Source organism: Gymnogyps californianus, chromosome 27 (assembly GCF_018139145.2).
Source record: "Gymnogyps californianus isolate 813 chromosome 27, ASM1813914v2, whole genome shotgun sequence".
In the NCBI taxonomy this organism is placed as follows: Eukaryota; Metazoa; Chordata; class Aves; order Accipitriformes; family Cathartidae; genus Gymnogyps; species Gymnogyps californianus.
Window position 1 is genome coordinate 2,675,129 of NC_059497.1, and position 17,607 is coordinate 2,692,735.

At 49.0% G+C, this 17,607-nt stretch overlaps 1 protein-coding gene across 2 annotated transcripts; it reads left to right on the forward strand.

The window, feature by feature from the left end:
• Positions 1–1,141: 1,141 nt before the first annotated feature.
• Positions 1,142–14,681, forward strand: SLC26A9 (solute carrier family 26 member 9). 2 transcript variants are annotated; one of them, XM_050911462.1, is made up of 20 exons: positions 1,142–1,266; positions 2,289–2,428; positions 2,760–2,870; positions 3,167–3,342; positions 3,797–3,961; positions 4,560–4,712; positions 5,109–5,191; positions 5,469–5,616; positions 6,352–6,465; positions 6,924–7,001; positions 7,328–7,423; positions 9,749–9,855; positions 10,430–10,499; positions 10,742–10,834; positions 11,294–11,410; positions 11,984–12,301; positions 12,532–12,586; positions 12,991–13,136; positions 13,924–14,001; positions 14,634–14,681. In XM_050911462.1, exons 1-20 carry the CDS (start codon positions 1,142–1,144, stop codon positions 14,679–14,681), a joined length of 2,421 nt encoding a protein of 806 aa, XP_050767419.1. The 2 variants fall into 2 exon arrangements, with proteins under 2 accessions (XP_050767419.1, XP_050767420.1); XM_050911463.1 differs by having other exon boundaries at positions 12,991–13,119; positions 13,910–14,001.
• The last annotated feature ends 2,926 nt before the right edge of the window (positions 14,682–17,607 follow it).

Here is a 17,607-nt window from a genome sequence, read left to right on the forward strand (position 1 = left end):
TGTCTTCCAGCCCCCACTCCAAGGTAACTGCTTATCAGTGAGGACTGACATTAGTCCTACGGATGGACATTTTGCTCGTCCTGGTTCCACTGAACTCGGTGTCCAGGTGTGCACTGACTTCAGCGGTACTCACAGTGCCAAAAGAGGAGAGAGGAGGATCTGTTACCTTCAAATCACTCTGTAAGCTCTCAGCAACCTGGACGATGTTTCTTGATACGTTCTCCTGCCGCAATCACCAGCTTTTTCCACCCCCTCTTCTACTCCTGTGTTGGGCAATGACCCACTTAGATACATGCCATACCACAAATAATTACCAAGATCCTTGTTTTATATCATCTGACCACTTCCTCCATCCACTCCCAGCCTCTCCAGTTCATAATGATTCTCCCCACTTCCCAGGAATCTCTGGTCATAGTAAAATAAGGGTTCTCTGAAGTTCATCATCTTTCTTTGGTGAGACCCAGATACTGGGCAGGACTAGTCCATCCAGATGTTTTGGCATCTTCATCACTGAAATGAATTAGCAACGGTTATCTTTCCGCGCATCACTTCCCAGATAAACCAAGGACTCGTCCACAGCCTCTCACAGCAAGCGAGACATAGGAAGGCTGCTGAATGCCAATGAGACCGCTCGGCAGTGCAGCAGGAACACTTCGGATGGAAACTGCCTTTAATCGCGGTGCCAGTATCTACCATCGCAAACTGTGTCAGGGCTGCCCAGCATTGCAAAGTCTTGCCAACCCCACCGGTAGATGGTGAAACTGAGGGATGAGAAAGGTCAAGTGACTTGCCCGAGGCAAAAAGGCAGGCACTGGCAGAGCTAAGATTAACACCCATGCTCATCTGCCAGACAATCCAGGACGCGCTCCGGTCCCCTTCACACGGCATCACTCATTAGCATCACCTCAAAATAGCCGGTAAAAACTCCCTGTGCCGGGGAGCAGCAGCCCCCGGTGCTGGGAGAAGCCACTCCCAGGACCTGCCTCTGCGCCACGGGGAAACTATTTAGGGTGGAGATGTTCGGGGAGGGCTCCCAGACGCTGGAGGTGTCCGGTCTGTTATACTGCAGGTGGGGCCATCTCCAGTCACATTCTTGGCTTTGCTTTTTCTTTTTTCTGGGAAAAATTTAAATGATCCAGAGATGAACCACGCCAGGCCTCGCTATGTCATCGAACGTCCTGCATATTCGGTCAGCCTCTTCGACGAAGAGTTTGAGAAGAAAAGTAGAAGTTACCCCGTTGGGGAAAAATTGAAAAACCTTTTCAGGTAACATAGAATGCTATAGCTGGGGCAAATGTAAACCAGATTTGGACTGGAACTGGGATATAATTCGGACCTGGGGATATAGTTCCCATTTTTACCCTGGGAAACCTTCTCCATGATCTTCAGGGCTTTGATGGATGAAAGGCACAGGAGAAATGCAAATTGTACTGAAGCAAGTGAAACTGGTTACTCTTTTCACTGCCTCAGCTGTTACGCTGTAAGGCAAATAAGCGGGACAGTTTGCACTAAGTGCATTTGGGATTTAGGGTTCTGTGTTCCAAATTTTTTTAATAATGAAAAAGGTATAATTGGTGATGTAGGTATGGGTGTGTGGATTATTTCTTTAAGCTTTCCAGCTGGTATTTCCTTTTATCAGCTTTCTGATTAAAAACAGTACTGGCTTTTCTTAAAGAAAGATGAATAATCGTGCAAAGAAAGATGAATAAACCTGCTGATCGCTGTCTTGGAAATCTAGCTCCATTCCTTGGAAAAATGAAGGCAGTAATACAGGAAAGAGAGAACATACATGGTAGCAGGCAGAGATGTGAGATGCTGCATGTGTCAACCCAGAAGCAATCTTCTTCTTTCAGACACACTTGGGGTTTTTTGGCCAAGCACCTGAAAAACTTCATCTTTGGCTCTGTGCAACTGCCCCATGAATCTCCGAGCTGTGTTTCCTCTCTACAGCTCTCCTATCCCCTATCTGAAGGGTATCAAGATATTGGGGAGCTAAATCCTTCACTCTGTGCAGGTTCTCCTTCCAGCTGTGGCAGCATTGGAGACCTCCCACCGAGTCAGGAACATCCCCACAATAATCCTCCACGGCATGTCCAGCTAGCTAACTGCAAGAGCCTTGCACTCGTAGGGAAGGGCTGTGCACCAAATATTGGGCTCAGTTTGGTGCGGGAGAAAGGTTGAGACATTCCTAGGAAGATTCTTCCTTGCTCCCTTGCTCGCTCACTTCCCAGCTCACTTGCTTCCTTACTTCTTTACTTACTTGCTTTATTTTTTTTTATCTCCTCTAGATGTTCAGCTTCCAGATTCAAACTCATCCTCTTTAGCCTGTTCCCAATACTTGTGTGGCTTCCCAAGTATAAAATTAAGGACTACATTTTGTCTGATGTTCTCGGTGGGCTCAGTGCGGGGACGATTCAAGTGCCACAAGGTGAGACGCAATGACTTTCTGGGTCACCGAGAGGGGATAGCACTTTGCCAGTTCCAGTAAAGGTCTGCAGATGACAGCTGATGTCCAGTCTGGGGGGGTCAGCTACCTTTACTGCTGACATGTATAAACCTAAGCTCTACCTCCGACCTGGTTGTCCCTGTATTTCTCTGCGATGCCCTTCCCTGCCCTCTTTGGCCTCTCCTGCCCAGAAAGCAGCAGTCTGTGCTGGCCGCAGCACCTTCTTGGAGATGATGTGAGCGTGAGCAGGGAAGGGGGCTGACGCCAACTGCACAGACCTGGGTGACCTGCCCATTTCCCTTGTGTTTTCCAGGGATGGCCTTCGCGCTGCTGGCCAATCTGCCTCCCGTCAACGGGCTCTACTCCTCCTTCTTCCCCTTGGTAACATATCTCTTCCTCGGTGGTATCCATCAGATGGTCCCAGGTAAGAGTCTGCAGAGCAATTGTCTGCACAAGGCAGCTGAATACTGGCTGGGAATACTCAGTGTGTCCCAGAATAGAGATGTTTGGGCATGTTTGGTCCGTCAGGAGTTTACGGGATCCCTGATTCTGGCTGCACAGCAGGATCTCACCCCAATGAACAGCTGCCGCATCCCGCCGTGGGGCTGGCTGTGGTGATGGGCTGGGTGACTCGGTCTGGGCATCCTAACGTGTCCAAGTGCCTTCCAGGACAGGACGCTCTCTAGAGAAAACTACTGACAGCACTCTCTTGTGTTGTAGGTACTTTTGCAGTCATCAGCATTATTGTTGGCAATGTCTGCAATGAGCTGGCTCCAGAGTCAGACTTCCAGTACTTCAACCATACTACCAATGAGACCAGCGTGAATAACACAGCCCTGGAAGCGGCCAGGCTGGAGATCTCTGCCACGTTAGCCTGCCTGACAGCCATCATACAAGTAAGGACTCACTGCACCGCCTGTGCTGTGTCCTCTGGCCAGAGCTGACCCACACGGAGTCAGCCGAGCTCTCTCCTTGGAGCAAAGATGGGGGTAGCAGATGCTAGAAGAGGCCCCACTTCTAAGTGGATGATGCCTCAGCATAGAGGTTTTGGGGGGATCCTGCCCCAGCCGCAGTCTTGGTGTGAAATTCTCTGAACGGACTAGCCAAGGGTGAGGCCAGCCCCCGGGGCAGGATCACAGCCAGGGATGACACCCCAGCACCCTGCAGCTCTCCTCTCCCCATCCCTGCTCCAGGACAGTCTGCTCAGCCCAGCCCGCGCCGTGGCTGCGTGGGAGGGATGCACCCTCTCTCCCAGCGGAGCAGCCTGCCCGAGACGGGCACGCTCGGGCTCTGCACCGTGCCCTTTCAGGCTGGCATGCTTCTAATAACGCCTTGTCTGTCCTACCCTAGCTGTGCCTGGGATTTGTGCAGTTTGGCTTTGTCGCTATCTACCTCTCAGAGTCTTTCATCAGGGGCTTCATGACAGCAGCAGGGTTGCAGATCCTCATCTCCGTGCTCAAGTACGTCTTCGGCTTGACAGTCCCATCTTACACCGGGCCCTTAGCTATCGTCTATGTAAGTGGGTGCTCTGGACAGGGGCCTTCCCTGCACCTCCTCCCCCAGTGACCACCACACCGCAGGCATCACTGCCACCCATGCGAGGGAAAGGGGGGCTCGGGGAGAAGGAAAGGGTGGAGGGAGGGGGAATACGGCTGTCTGCACCACTCCCAGCCCAGCACACCTATGCTGCTGCCATTGTATTTCCTATACAGTATTATCTGAGCCCTTGTCTGCTAGTTTCTAATGAGAAATAATGAAATGGGTCTGGGATTTGGGGAGAATATGAACTGTGTTGCTTTACAGCAGGAGTCTTGCGCAATTGTTAGCAACAGAAACTTTTCCTATGAGCAGGTTTACCCATTCCTGGGCTTTTCTGCATCTTCCATGGATGCATCCTCCATTGATGCAGCTAGAACTGCATTTAACTGGACAGCACAGACCCAGGGCTGGTTGCTGATCTCTCAGCAGCAGGGTTTCTAGCACTTCTCTCACCCTCGTCACATCGCAGGGTGTTTGCAGTTGATTATGGAAACAAGCGTTCTCCATTGTGCTGTCCACATTGTCCAGAGTCTCTGGTTCCCTGTGACACCTTCCCCTCTTCTCTCCCCTTTAGACATTCATTGACATTTGTAAAGGTCTGCCCAAAACCAACGTGGCCTCCCTCGTCTATGCCTTGGTCAGTGCTGTGCTCCTGATGATTGTCAAGGAGCTCAACCTAAAGTACATGAAAAAGATCCGGATGCCCATCCCCATGGAGATCATCATCGTAAGTGATGCACAAGCTGTCCCTCGGACCTTCCACAAGACAGTCCCTCCCCTCGCCTTACATCCCTGGGACACCCACTTCTGCTCACAGAGGGCCCATCATGTAGAACATCTACACAGTGAATATGACGAGACCTCCACATGGCTTGGGGTCAGAAATTGGGCCATCCTCATGGAGGATACTGCTGATGCCCAGCTCATCCCTGTTAGACTGTACCTGCATCCTCGTGATGCTGAGGATGAGGAACGTAACTCTTGCTGGGGATGTTCTCTCCTTTCCTAGCCTGAATTTGGTGCTAATTTTCTACTGTCAGCCCCAGGAGCACAGCAAGCTTAGTGCTTCTGAGAGAGCTCATGCTCTTTCTGCTTACTGCTCTTTTATTCTCTGTACTTTCAGGTAATAGTTGCAACTGCAATCTCTGGCAGCTTTAACATGCCCGAGAAGTACGGCATGCCAGTAGTTGGGAAGATCAGCATGGGGTAAGTGCATGTGCAATCAACTTCCAGATAATTTTCCTTCCTCCTCCTCCTCCTGCAGCCTGGAAAACACTTCACTCTTCCCTGCTGTATGACAGTCCCCTTCCAGGACTGTCAGGCAGCACTGCTGCACCCTGTTACACAACCGCCACCATCCACTCAAGCTGTCCACAGTGTAGACACGGATTATGTCATTCCTGAACACACAAGCTCCTCACCCACTTCACCAGCCTCCGGACACTAGTGTCACAACTGCTTCTCGCCTCCGCTCTGAGTGCAGGTTCCCAGCGCCAACCTTGCCCCTGGTGAACAAGTGGAAAGACATGATCGGCACAGCTTTCTCGCTCGCCATTGTGAGCTACGTGATCAACTTAGCCATGGGGAGAACGCTGGCAGCCAAGCACGGCTACGACGTGGACCCCAACCAGGTAACGCTTGGTCTGGAAGGACACAGTCAAGGACCGTTCCCTTTGCTCTCAGGCGTGAAAGGAAAACCTCGCTGCATGAATGGGAAGCTTTCAGACGTGCTCTGTTTAAAACAGACGTGCTGCTCCCATGCATGCAGGCTCACGTGGCAGCTTGCCATGTGGGGGTTGAAAGGACATTGCAGATCCATCTCCCATGGACTGGAGAGAGCCTGCAAAAGGGAAGAAAGCCTTAGATTGAGCTCTCTGCTTTGCTCTCCCTCCAGACCTGAGGCTTCAGCCCTGAGTGCTGGCACAGATGGCATTTTTGCAGGTTGTTGGAGCACAAGGAGGCACATGTATTTCTCACTAAGCAGAGAAAGACCTGGATTCCTGGTGTGTCACCTAGCTACTGTGAGAGGCAGGACATTAAATAATCCTCTTTTGTCATCACTGGCACAGTGGCAGCTTTCAATAACAGCCACACATACCACATGAAGCCCTGCCCTTCGTGTGTCAACAGATGACAACGTGTTTATGTGGAATTGTGCTTCCAGGTTTCCCTGCCATACCAGAGCCCGTCCCAGCTCTTACTGGAAGGAAAGGGTCTGGGACACACTGCAGGGAACCCAGGTCCCTTCCCTGGCCAAACAAACCCCAGACTTGGGCACCTGCTCTCCTGCCTGGCAGCTCACACGTGTTGGCAGGGCAGGACGGGCAGCTGTCCCTTCTGACGACCATGTTCCCTGATCTCCACAGGAAATGCTGGCCCTGGGCTGCAGCAACTTCTTTGGATCCTTCTTCAAAATCCACGTGATCTGCTGTGCTCTCTCTGTCACCCTCGCCGTCGATGGGGCAGGAGGGAAATCACAAGTTAGTATCTCCTCCTCCTCCTCTCTTCCCCACGTGACCCCACTTGACCACAGACCCCTGTAGCTCCTGCATGCTGCCAGCCTGACATCGCTGCTGCAGGCCTGCAGAAGCTCCATATATGAGTGCTTCACGTTGCTGTTGTTAAAGCAGAATTTCCTCCCTCTCCAACCCCATTTTGTTCCCTGGATGGTTCTTTGGATTGGTCACAGATGTAAGGCTGTAAATCTGCATTCCCAGTCTGGCTCCCCCGATTGAGCAGAGCTACCACGTGAGGGAAGTTTGGGGTTATCTGTGAGATCTGCAAAATCCTAGCCTATTTCTCAGAGGCAATTGTCTGCTCACATAAAGTACTGCAGTGACCAGTTGTGCCGTTGGCTGAAGCAGCAGGAGAGGAAAGACCCAGAGGGGGTTTAGGAAGACCCTGACGTTTGCTGAAGTGATTTCTTTCTTTTTTGCAGGTGGCAAGTTTCTTTGTGGCCTTGGTGGTTATGGTGACCATGCTGGCTCTGGGGATCTACCTCGAACCTCTTCCAAAGGTAACACGAACTGTGCAAGCAGCGCGGCCATTGCGTCACGTACTCTACACATCCAAGCCAAGGCACAGCCTTGCTCCAAAAACCCCTGATGCAAACTGCTGCACAGCACGGTTTGCTCCTGGCTTGGGGTCCTGTCTGCACTGAGTCTCTGGAAGCAAGAACAGTCTAAATTATCATGGTCAGCTCCAAGCGAGATCTTTGTGAGCGTCACCCTTTCCCATTCCCTTGTGGTAACTGGACCAAGGCAGGCAGACCCTGCAGAAAGCATCTGCTGCAAAACGTGGCACATCCACATCCTAGCTGATACGATCCCCTCTCCTCCGCAGTCTGTCCTGGGAGCCCTCATCGCGGTGAACCTGAAAAACTCCCTCAAGCAGCTGGCTGATCCCTTCTACCTGTGGAAGAAGAGCAAGCTGGACTGCGTGAGTGCCTGGGGATGGGTGGGAGGCATCCGCCTGCCTTGCCCTGGCAGCTCAGCCCACGGCTGTGCGAGGCAGAGGCAGGGCGAGCAGGCTAGCCCCCCGGCAGGCTTTCGGGGGCAGGAGGGCGATATGAGTCCCCTGCAGAAGGTGGGTTTCGCTCTCTCCGTGCGATCGTGCTTCCAACCCCTCGCCAATGAGGTCCCGAGCAGCAGCGGAGCCTGTCCTGCTCAGCTGAGCACTCTCATGCTTAGCGCACATATCAGAGAGGCCTGAACTATTACCTGCTCTGTTTAAATGCCAATCAACTGCGGGAGCCTGTTTGCCCAGAACTAGCCAAACCGGCCCGGCTCAATATCTAGGAGTCATGACTTAAAAACTCACACAATAGCCCTCCAGGGTGAGGAGAGCCCTTCACAGTGATAAGGACTCCAGGCACTGGTTGATGTATAAACCCAGGCAGGGGGTGCGGGGGAGTGAGAACGGAATTTGGAAATGTCTGACATAAAAAGACAGTGTTTGAACAGGACTCCCACGGCTGAGTGGTGTGTGTGGACACTGAGCCAATATCCTGTCAGGTCCTGACAAACCGCCTTATCGGAGAAATCAGGAGTCCAAAGGGGCTGACCTGAGTCATCAAGAGCTTTCCCAAAATACTGTTCAAACAGGTGCTGGAGAAGAGATGGGTTAGCAGTCCAGGCAGAGATTTCACAGGGGTGTGATCATGACGCGAAGGCACGCTTCCAGCACAGGGCATGAGCTACAAAAAAATGGTCCACGCTTAGGAGTGAGCCCGGCAGACTGACCAGACCAGGGACATGCGAGGTCTGAGCTGACACGGTTATGCAGGCAAGAACCGGCAGAGCGGGACAGTCGCCGGTGGGAAGATGCGATTCTCTGTCAGGAATCGTTTATGGCAATTTAAGCACATCTCTGAATGGGTTCTGCTGATGCCTGGTGGGTAGGATGGAAGGTCTCGGTCGGCTTTGGCAGTTCATGTGAGGGCAGGTGAAGTTATTGCCCTTTATCAGAGCTCGCAGAGGGGAGCACAGACTGGCCCCACAGGCTCCACAGCCCCCAGCCCAAAGTCCGGGCAGACACCTGAGCGGACGGTGGACTGAGCGGAGATGCATGGTACTGCCTGGGGAACTCCCTGCCAGCGTGTCTCTGCCAGACACGGTCACCACAGCGGAGGTGAACGGCTGTCAGAAACCTCTTTGGTTTGCCCCATGTGTGAATCATCTGTCCTCCCTGGCACAGCCAGACCCACTGCCCCGGCCGTGCTGTGTTTCCACGGAGCTGCTGGAACAAAGCTCTTGCTACCAGCAACCACGGACAGCCTACAGGCGCAGGGAGCGTGGGGACCAGGCAGATGCCAATGGGGTGAACTGCATTCCCCTGACCTTCTTGTCCCTGGAATTTGAACTAGATTCAGTGTCCTGCCCCAAAACGGGGAACATGGTTTCCAGGTGATGTCAGACCATCGGTGTTCATTACCTCAAGTCTGGTTGTGTTTCAGCGCTAACTGCAGGGATCACTCCGCAGATACAGCCTGGTGTGAAGTCTGGATGGAGGGAAGCCTTTACTTGTCATTTAATACGCACAATGCATATAAATTGAGATGCTGAAGTCATCAAAGTTACCCTGATCTGTCCAAGGTCAAAGTTAGGTTTTATTGGTCTTGAGGATAGGATTATAATAACCTGATAATGATTCTCAGAGGGCATGTTTATATGCTTAGGCAGGACTAATTTCATATGGAGGGAGATGCTTGAGTGCTAATACATAAAAATGACAAATGACAGAGCCGAGAGGTGGAGCAGATTTTGGTATGCTCTGTCATACTTTGTCATCAAATCTGCTCTGTGTTCAGGTCATTTATAGTAGGTGGTCAGACGGTTTTCAGATAGATGCTCATTCCTTCTGAAATGCTCTGACTGACAGCAGGAGCTTTCTTGGGGCTGGGAGCAGTTACCGAGCAGCAGATGGTCTGATCTGCAGGAGCCTTTTCTTGACTAGTTAGGCTGATACTTTTTGAACCGAATGAGTGGTGCGGGTGTTCATGCAGCTATGAAGAAACGCAGTGGCTGCTTTTACGGCTGAAAAACTGGGGCTTCTGGCAAGCTTCCCAGCAATGACGTTTCACACGAAAGCATGCAATAAACTGTATCATTAAAATAGCTGCAGAATTCAGGTCTTGGTCTTTTGATCCTGAGCTGTGTAGTTCTTTTGGGTCCAGAATATCAGCATAGAGCCATTTTCCATCCATCACCGTGCTCCAGCCCGTGGTACAGTAAAATGACCTGCCACGCTCTTCTCTTTCTGCAGTTGGTCTGGCTGGTGAGCTTCCTGTCCGCTTTCTTCCTGAGCCTTCCCTACGGAGTTGCTGTGGGCGTGGGATTTTCCGTGCTGGTTGTGGTTTTCCATACCCAGTTGTAAGTACCAGTGTAGCTACAAAAACCAAAAGAGGAGGAAAATCTCCCAGTTGCAGAATAAACGACAGATTATTTTTATAACCGACCTCTGGCCCATGTTTCGAAGGAACGTGCGGCAGGAGCCTGGGGGAGTGCAGGTGTCCTCCCCGGCCCCTGGAATGCGCAAACAGGAATGGCAGGCGCTAATTTACTGCCTGCATTCCCACTCCTGCGCACGGTTAGCGATGTGCACATCCCAAGGCAGGGGGAAGTCTGAAGGTATTTACTTCGGCACGAAAAGCTACCTGCATAGTTCCCAGCAGAAAATCCTGCTCATAAAAAGAAAGAGCCCCGTATATGTGCGGAGACTGGCGTGAAGTTTTCACACCATTTTTAATCCATCAAAGCCCTTTATTAATATTTCCCAGCCTGGGATCTCAAACTGCTGACTCTTTTTTGCCCTGTAGACTCTGCAGGGATGAAATCTAAGTATTTTCATAAAGCAAATTTTCAAATCCTGGTATGGAATGTGAAGCGAAGCTGTTTTCGTCCCCTGCAACATTTACTCTCATTCTGATCGCCTCTTTTCTCCTAGCCGTAACGGCTCTGCCCTGGGCCAAGTAACTTCCACTGACATCTACAAGAACCCTAAAGCCTACAACAAGGTAAGCAGAAGCTAAAGCATCCTCAGAGAAAATGCTGTTCTTTGCCACTGGTACCCAATGTGACCAGGAAACTCAAGTCCATGTTTCTGTCTCGGTGAGGTTGTTTGCTGCTTGTTTCAGGGGTAGCAGGAGAGCTGCTGTTCAGTTTGACCTTCCCAGTTATCTGCTGCCCAAACTCCCAGCCACCCTGCACCCCCCCCACACCCCGTCAGGCCTGGTTTGAGCTCTTGTCTCTGTTGCAGGTACATGAACTTAACGGGATTAAAATTGTGACCTACTGCTCGCCACTATATTTTGCCAACTCAGAGATATTCCGCGAGAAGATTATAGCCAAGGTGAGCAATGCCCCAACAAATGTCTGCTTGCAGCCAATCCCAAATGGCCCTTGTTCTCTCCTGTATTGCTACGTGGAGATAATTACGCCTAGGATGTTCACGAAAGATGGTCACATCCCTCCTCTACTCTTCCATCCTTTTCTCCCTGATCTTCAGGACTGCTTGTAGACCTCATTTTAGAGGTTATGCCTGAATCCCGGCAGGTATCCTCCTCCAAGCTCTGCCAAAGCAGAGTCATCCTGCTACTGCAAGTCTCTCCTCCCTGCATGTGCAGGCACCCTGAGTTACTGAAGATGTTGTTGTTTGGTTGCCATCAGGATCACCCCACTCCGGTGTACGGCTGGTGCTGTCCTCCTATGCCACGTGCCACAGGCTGGGAAACAGCGGGAAAGAAATAGCAGCCCCTGACTATGGGGCTGAACAGACTTTTTCAAAGAAAACTCTCTCTCTTTTCCACAGACCGGGGTGGATCCTGGTAAAGTGTACTTAGCTAGGAAGAAATATGTGAAACAGCAGCAGAAGGGGACAGCACAACCACCAACAAAGCTACCGAAATTCTTATTGAGGCAGAACAAGGTAACTCAGTTTGGGTTCCTGTGTTGATGAATAAGACCCCAAGTCCTCATCAAACAGCTCCTCTTCCCATAGGATTTTCTGCACTGTCTTCCTAGCCACATTTACCACCTCTTGCCTCCTTTCCTTCCCACCCACATCTCCATTCCTCCCAACAGCCAAAACCTTAAGATGCAGGAGAACTGGAAATGGCTGGGAGCAAGAAAGCCGTAGAGATGGCTAGAATGGAAACATGGTGAACAATTTGCTAGAAACTGGGCTTGCCCTCTTTCTCTAAGGATGCATCTATGTCAGCATTTCAGTTCAAAAGTGCTCTTTTGAAACCCACTTCCCAGTCATCCCAGCTTCATTTGTTTTGCATCGCTGAGCAGTCTTGAAGCATGTGAAGAGGAATCATTTAAAATTAACCTAACATACGCCAACCCCCAGGGACATTCAGTCTAGCACCAGGCTGGAGTTAGTCCAGATTAAAACACTTGATGCCACTGAATGCTTTAGGTGCACTCACATGTCCGGATCTCAGCTTGTGCTGATAGTTGTGCCCTGCCCTGACTGTGCATTTCTGCTTTGCTGTAGACTTTGTCTTTGCAAGAGCTCCAGAAAGACTTTGAAAGCACCTCTCCGACAGATACCAATAACAACCAGACGACTGCTAATGGTGCCAGCATCTCCTACATCACGTTCCGTCCACCTGCCAATGGTGCTGGGCAAGTGCACACATCCAGTGAGCTGGGCAGCACCACTACTCTGCAAGGAAGCACTTTCAGTGTCATGCCTACAGCAGATGCTGACCCTATGATGACAGCACCGCCCTATATCAGCTTTCACACCATCATCCTGGACATGAGTGGAGTGTGTTTTGTTGACCTCATGGGCACAAAAGCACTGGGCAAGGTTAGTTCTGTACTACAAACATAGCCAAGCAACGTATCACCCAGGTACCTTCTGCTCTCTTGGGCAGCTCAGATAAAGATGTTTACCCTCCTCAATAGAAGGTTTGTGTGGCTTTCTCCTTCAGCATCCCCAGAACATATGTAAAGCCCTGGATAAAAGACTTTATGTATAAACACAAAGCTGGAGCAGCAGTGTTATTAATCCTCTCTCTCCCCTCTCATCCCTTCTAGTTGTGTTCCAGTTATCAGAAGATTGGGATTGAAGTGTTCTTGGCAAACGTGCATGGTAAGAATCCACGAAGAACACATTTCCATGTGATCTTCCCCCATTTATGTGCTCCTGACAGACAGGAGATCTTTTTGTGTTCTGTATGCAAACTGTGCGAGCTGTCAGCCTTTTGTCAGACCAGACCAGAACAGATGAAAGAAGAGAACAGAAGAAAGGAAAGAGAAACACGGTTCTCTGTGTGTGAAAGAGGTCCTTTCATTTGGGAAGTGATAGGACTGGAACATCTCCACATTTAGCGTGTAGAAAAATAGATCCCTACACTCTCCTTTCTGCAGCAAACCTGCTTCTTCCCTATGCATCCCAGCCTTGCTTTAGCTCAGAGGACCACTGTCAGCCATGTGCACTTTCAAAGGCTTCCTTCTTTGGTTTCCTTCTTGTTCATGTGCTTTTCCTTTCTTCAGCCCAGGTGTACAATGACATTAGCACAGGTGGAGTCTTTGAGGAAGGAGGCCTGGACCGAAGTCACATCTTCTTGACAATCCATGATGCTGTTTTGTTTGCACTGGCAAATATCAAAGAAGTTGTCCACCCGCCCATCTTAGAAGAGGTAAATTTGCTCCCCAGTCTTTCTCCAGCTCACAGTACTGTACTATTAGGTTTAAACACTGCATCAGCACAAAGGAAGAATAACAACTCAATACTGCACCTAATAAAGTTTCTTATTTATCTCAAGTGGTAAAGGTCTAAATCCAACAAAATATTTCATCTCCTAATTCTCACGTGTGGGCCAAGTACCTACTGACTGAATTGATTTCAATGGGAATTCAGAAGTGTAAATGTCTTCTGCAAACCCCTAGCTGGGAGATGAGTGTTGTCCCAGCCTGAAGAAGCCAAAAGAGCTGTTCCAGCACTATGCCCTCAGTTTGGTGTTGGCTGGAACATGCAACTGCACACAAAGGCAGAACTTGGCCCTCGGAAATGAAAGCAAAGCACATGCCCCTGTCCTTGAATAGCCCCAGCATCCATGAATGCTTCCCTTGGTGGGAGGAGAAAAGGCCGAGGCAGGACTGTGGCACATGCTGACAACACATGGTCAGACAGGCTATTTCCCCAAATATGGGTTGGTTTATTGCATGATAATTGGAGGTGGAACCAGGGCAGTGTTAGCCAGTTATCTCATGAGAATAAGTTAAGGTATCTCGTACCTTGGCAGAGAGATATGTAAATGCCAGCTCAGTCAGGAGATAAACAATTGAAACAGGATTCCTTCTGGCCCCTTCTTCCTGGGCATTCCCCTTCGAGCACATGTGATATTTTAAGCCTGAATTAGTAATTTTTTTCATTCCTTTCAACCCTGCACTCTGCTAATTTGTGGATTTGATTCTTTCCTGCAGAGGCCGAATCAGACAGAGCTCTCCATCTATGACGAGTCTGTGGATGAAAGCAGTGCAGAGTTCAAGAACCTGGAGGAGGTCAGTTCTAGTGCCAGGGGTCACTTCTTCAGCTGTGGACATAAGGTGGAAATCAGAAGTCGTGGTTGGGATTGATTAGATGGGAATCCCCCTGTGCCATTGCCAGGCAAACTGCTAGCAACAGTAACGCTTTGAAAAGTTAGTTGCAAAAATAATTTAAAAGCTCCCTGTCATGAGGAGCTGTGGCAGGCACCTGGATGAAGGAGCAGCTAGGTTACCCCACAGGGGAATCCTTTAATCCATCCTGGGCCACATAGCTCAGGTTCACAGTCAGACCTGTGGTCTCCACCCGCTGGGGTGAACTTGGAGAACCAGCTTTAGCTCAAGCCCAAAAGAAGGGTCACTGGCCACGTTTTTCAGCACAGACTTTGTTAATGCTGAAGCGATCTGCACCCACTGAACCCAGGTCCCTGGGAGGAGGTACGTTCCAATGCTGACCTTCCCCATGCTATCCACGCACAGCTGGAAGCAGAGCAACCTCCCCGCTGCCAGCTTTCCTTCGTGGAGGAGGGCTGGGAAGGGTTGGAGTTTCTGGTGGCGTTTCTCTGCGTGACCGAATGACTGCTGAGCTGCGTTGCTGGGTTTGTGCCACGGCATCAGCCCTAACCCAGCGTGCCTTGTGTGCCCTTTAGGAGATGTTTGGAAGCATGTTCCACTCAGAGACCCAGACAGCTCTGTGAGCGCACAGGGAGCGTCAGCGTGCGGGCAAACCCTCCCGAACAGACTCCTCTCTCCCATCCCTTCGTGAAGAGCTGCGCTTCTACCTGGGGATACAATAAGTTTGCAAAGCAAGAGGCCATCGCACCTCTTGAACTGATAAATTTCTCCCTCCTTCCTGCTCTGCTTCTGGTATTCAGAGCAATGGACTCTGGAGCAGGCAACAGAAATCTATGGAAGCAGGAACTCAGGAAATGCCATCTCATTAATTACAGAAGAGAAGCAAGTTCATTTGAAGGCAGGTGCCTTAACACACGGGACGATTAGTCATTATTGCCAAGTGCTCTCCTTCATCTCACACAATCGCACCCTTCTGCCCACATAGGCATTACGTAATTTGGGCATCCCCTTTCTTTCTTTTCCCTCCTCCCTCTTTTCCCGATGAAGTGAAATACAAGCACATGTTAAGAGCCTTTCACAGCTTTGATTCACGAGCAAAAGCAACTCTTGCAAGGTGCGGCGACGCAGCTTTGCAAGGTAATGCTGTTCTGAAACGTGCACTGACCTTCGGGGTGTCTGCACAGTAAGTGCAAACCCCCGAATTCCCCTGCGTGTCTGTGTAGCACCAGCTCTGCCTTTCCTGTTGCCCCTCTTCTATGACCCCCCGCACTCCTCGCTCTGTGACCCAGCGTCCCAGAAACCACTGTCTCAAATCAATGCTGCATTTCTGATACCCTGAAGACCTTGGTACTCTATCTCAGTAGGGCTACTTTCTGGATTACATTTTTTTTTTTTCTTACTAATAGGACTAGCTTGTAATCAGAAATAAGAATTCCTTGTTACTGCGTGTTACATACACATATTGTCCTGCCTGCCCAGTGGGTTGAGTACGTGTTCAAAAGACCCAGGTTCCAGTTCAAATCCCCTCTGAAGTTTTTTAGGGATCTTTCTACTGATTGAATGGTGCTTCAGGTAAGGCTCTTAAGACCGTGAATGGCATGAAAGCATTAATCCCAAGGGTGTTCTGACTCTTCCCATCTTCTTGTTGACTGGAGCAACTAGAAGATTTAGTCCAGAACATGGATGAGCGCTTTGGGAAAAGATGTTTTTCCCAAATAATTTTGATCACAAGTAGCAAATTCAGGGACAGGGAAGGAAGCCCTTTCTGCACACTTTTCATGATGCCATCGATCCAGAGCAGTAAAACTGAAATTTGAGTGCATTTTATGCCTGCAACTAGGGAACAGCCCAAGTGACACCCTGTGCTATGCAGGGCTTCTGGTGACAAGCTCTCAAATGGTCACTTGTGCAGCAAGAGAAAACTCTTGTATAGTATGTGATATTTCCATAACAATTCTCTACTACATGTTTGATGATTTTCACTGAAACTCACTACAGACTGATACTATCGGGACCATCTACCTCTCAGGCAAACAAGCCTCCCTCACTAACCCAGAGACAGACAGCTGAGATCTTAATCATTTCGAAAAATCTGACATTCTTTTCCATTTGAGTGATGCTAATAACAACTGCTATTTTAGTTTCCTTTTCTGATGCCTCCCCTTCGTACCTGCTGCTGATGTTGTGACAGTAATGACAAGATGACAATATAAAGCCTGAAAAATCTAAGCGTAAGCCAAGGGTTAAAGGGACCCTTCTTTCTTCAGTGCATTTCAACCTCAAATATGGCTTTTATGAAAATAAGGTCATAAAAAATTTAAGATAAAGAAAGACACATACCGGTATGTCTTCAATTGCAATGAAAACAATTTCTTTTGTTTGAATTTCAAATCTTCCTACAAAGTATTTCCAGCACTGGGATAAAATGGAAGATTCAACAAGAAAAACTGAACAGTAATGGAAGTAAAACTGGACAGTCTGTTATCTTTCCATGAATGCAAAAAATAAAGAGTGGCCTTAATAATGAAAGTAAATTATATTTTAAAAAGTTATCTCTATTTTATTACTCTAAGGTATTAAAAATATTAGCAAGCTTTAATGTACAGTTTTGAATACATCATTGAGCTGATTCACTAGCAGATTACTAGAAGGCTTTCTGGGGAGAGAAAGTGGGGCTTTCCTACAGCTCCCAGATGTCTCATTTTTAAGGAAAACAGAGCTTCATGAACCATCATAGCTAGACAACCATTAAAGGAAACAACATCAGGACCCTGCCAGTTTCGTTTTATGTAACACCTCATTAACTAAGTCACCATTTCTCTACCTCAGTTTCTGATTATGTGGTGCAGGAGAGAGTAATAAAACCAAAGGAGGTTAGTTTACAAAAGGAAAAACCCACTAACTAATGGTTATTACTTATTTTAATCTTAGACAGCAGCAATTTTTCCAGAACCATGTATAGCTTGTTCTATAAGATAAAATCAAGAGATTAATTCTCTTAAATTATCTTTGAGGGTGGTTACTCATGGTCTTTTGTTACTGCCTGAGTGCTCCTTTTACTTGCTCGTTTGAAAAAAACAACAAAGAAATTGGTGCAATGGAACAAGAAACTATCCTACAGTAGCTAATTAATATTTCTGTATCTCTGAGGTGGCACCACGTTAAACGAGGAAAATTCTGATTTCCAGTTCTTCATTCAGGGTTAATTACAGGAGGCTGATTTCACAGTCTCAGGGCCTGACAGGCCAAACGCAGGAAGCCTCAGAGCAACAGACCATGTATAAAAAATAGATCGTATTTCTTGAAGTTCCTACAAGCATAATGGATGAGATGTCAAGAGGGACGGCTTGAAAGTAGCAGCAGTGACTATATGCTCCGCGATTCTGATGACTCAGGAAGAAGGATACCTCATTTCTGTAGCCATGGGCCAATTCTGGCAATAAATGTAACATCAGTGGGCAAATGGCATTGCTGGAGGCACAATGTGGCCAGTTCAAAGTCTTCATTTCCAAGTGTCCGGCAAGAGAATTAGGGAAGCTCAAATTCACG

Bases quoted from the DNA above. Each gene is read 5' to 3' on its own strand.
- SLC26A9 (XM_050911462.1), top strand. From the start codon at position 1,142: ATGAACCACGCCAGGCCTCGCTATGTCATCGAACGTCCTGCATATTCG. The intron at 7,424-9,748 runs GTGAGTGCCTGG...CTCTTTCTGCAG, and splicing joins AGAAGAGCAAGCTGGACTGC to TTGGTCTGGCTGGTGAGCTT. The intron at 10,835-11,293 runs GTGAGCAATGCC...TCTTTTCCACAG, and splicing joins GCGAGAAGATTATAGCCAAG to ACCGGGGTGGATCCTGGTAA.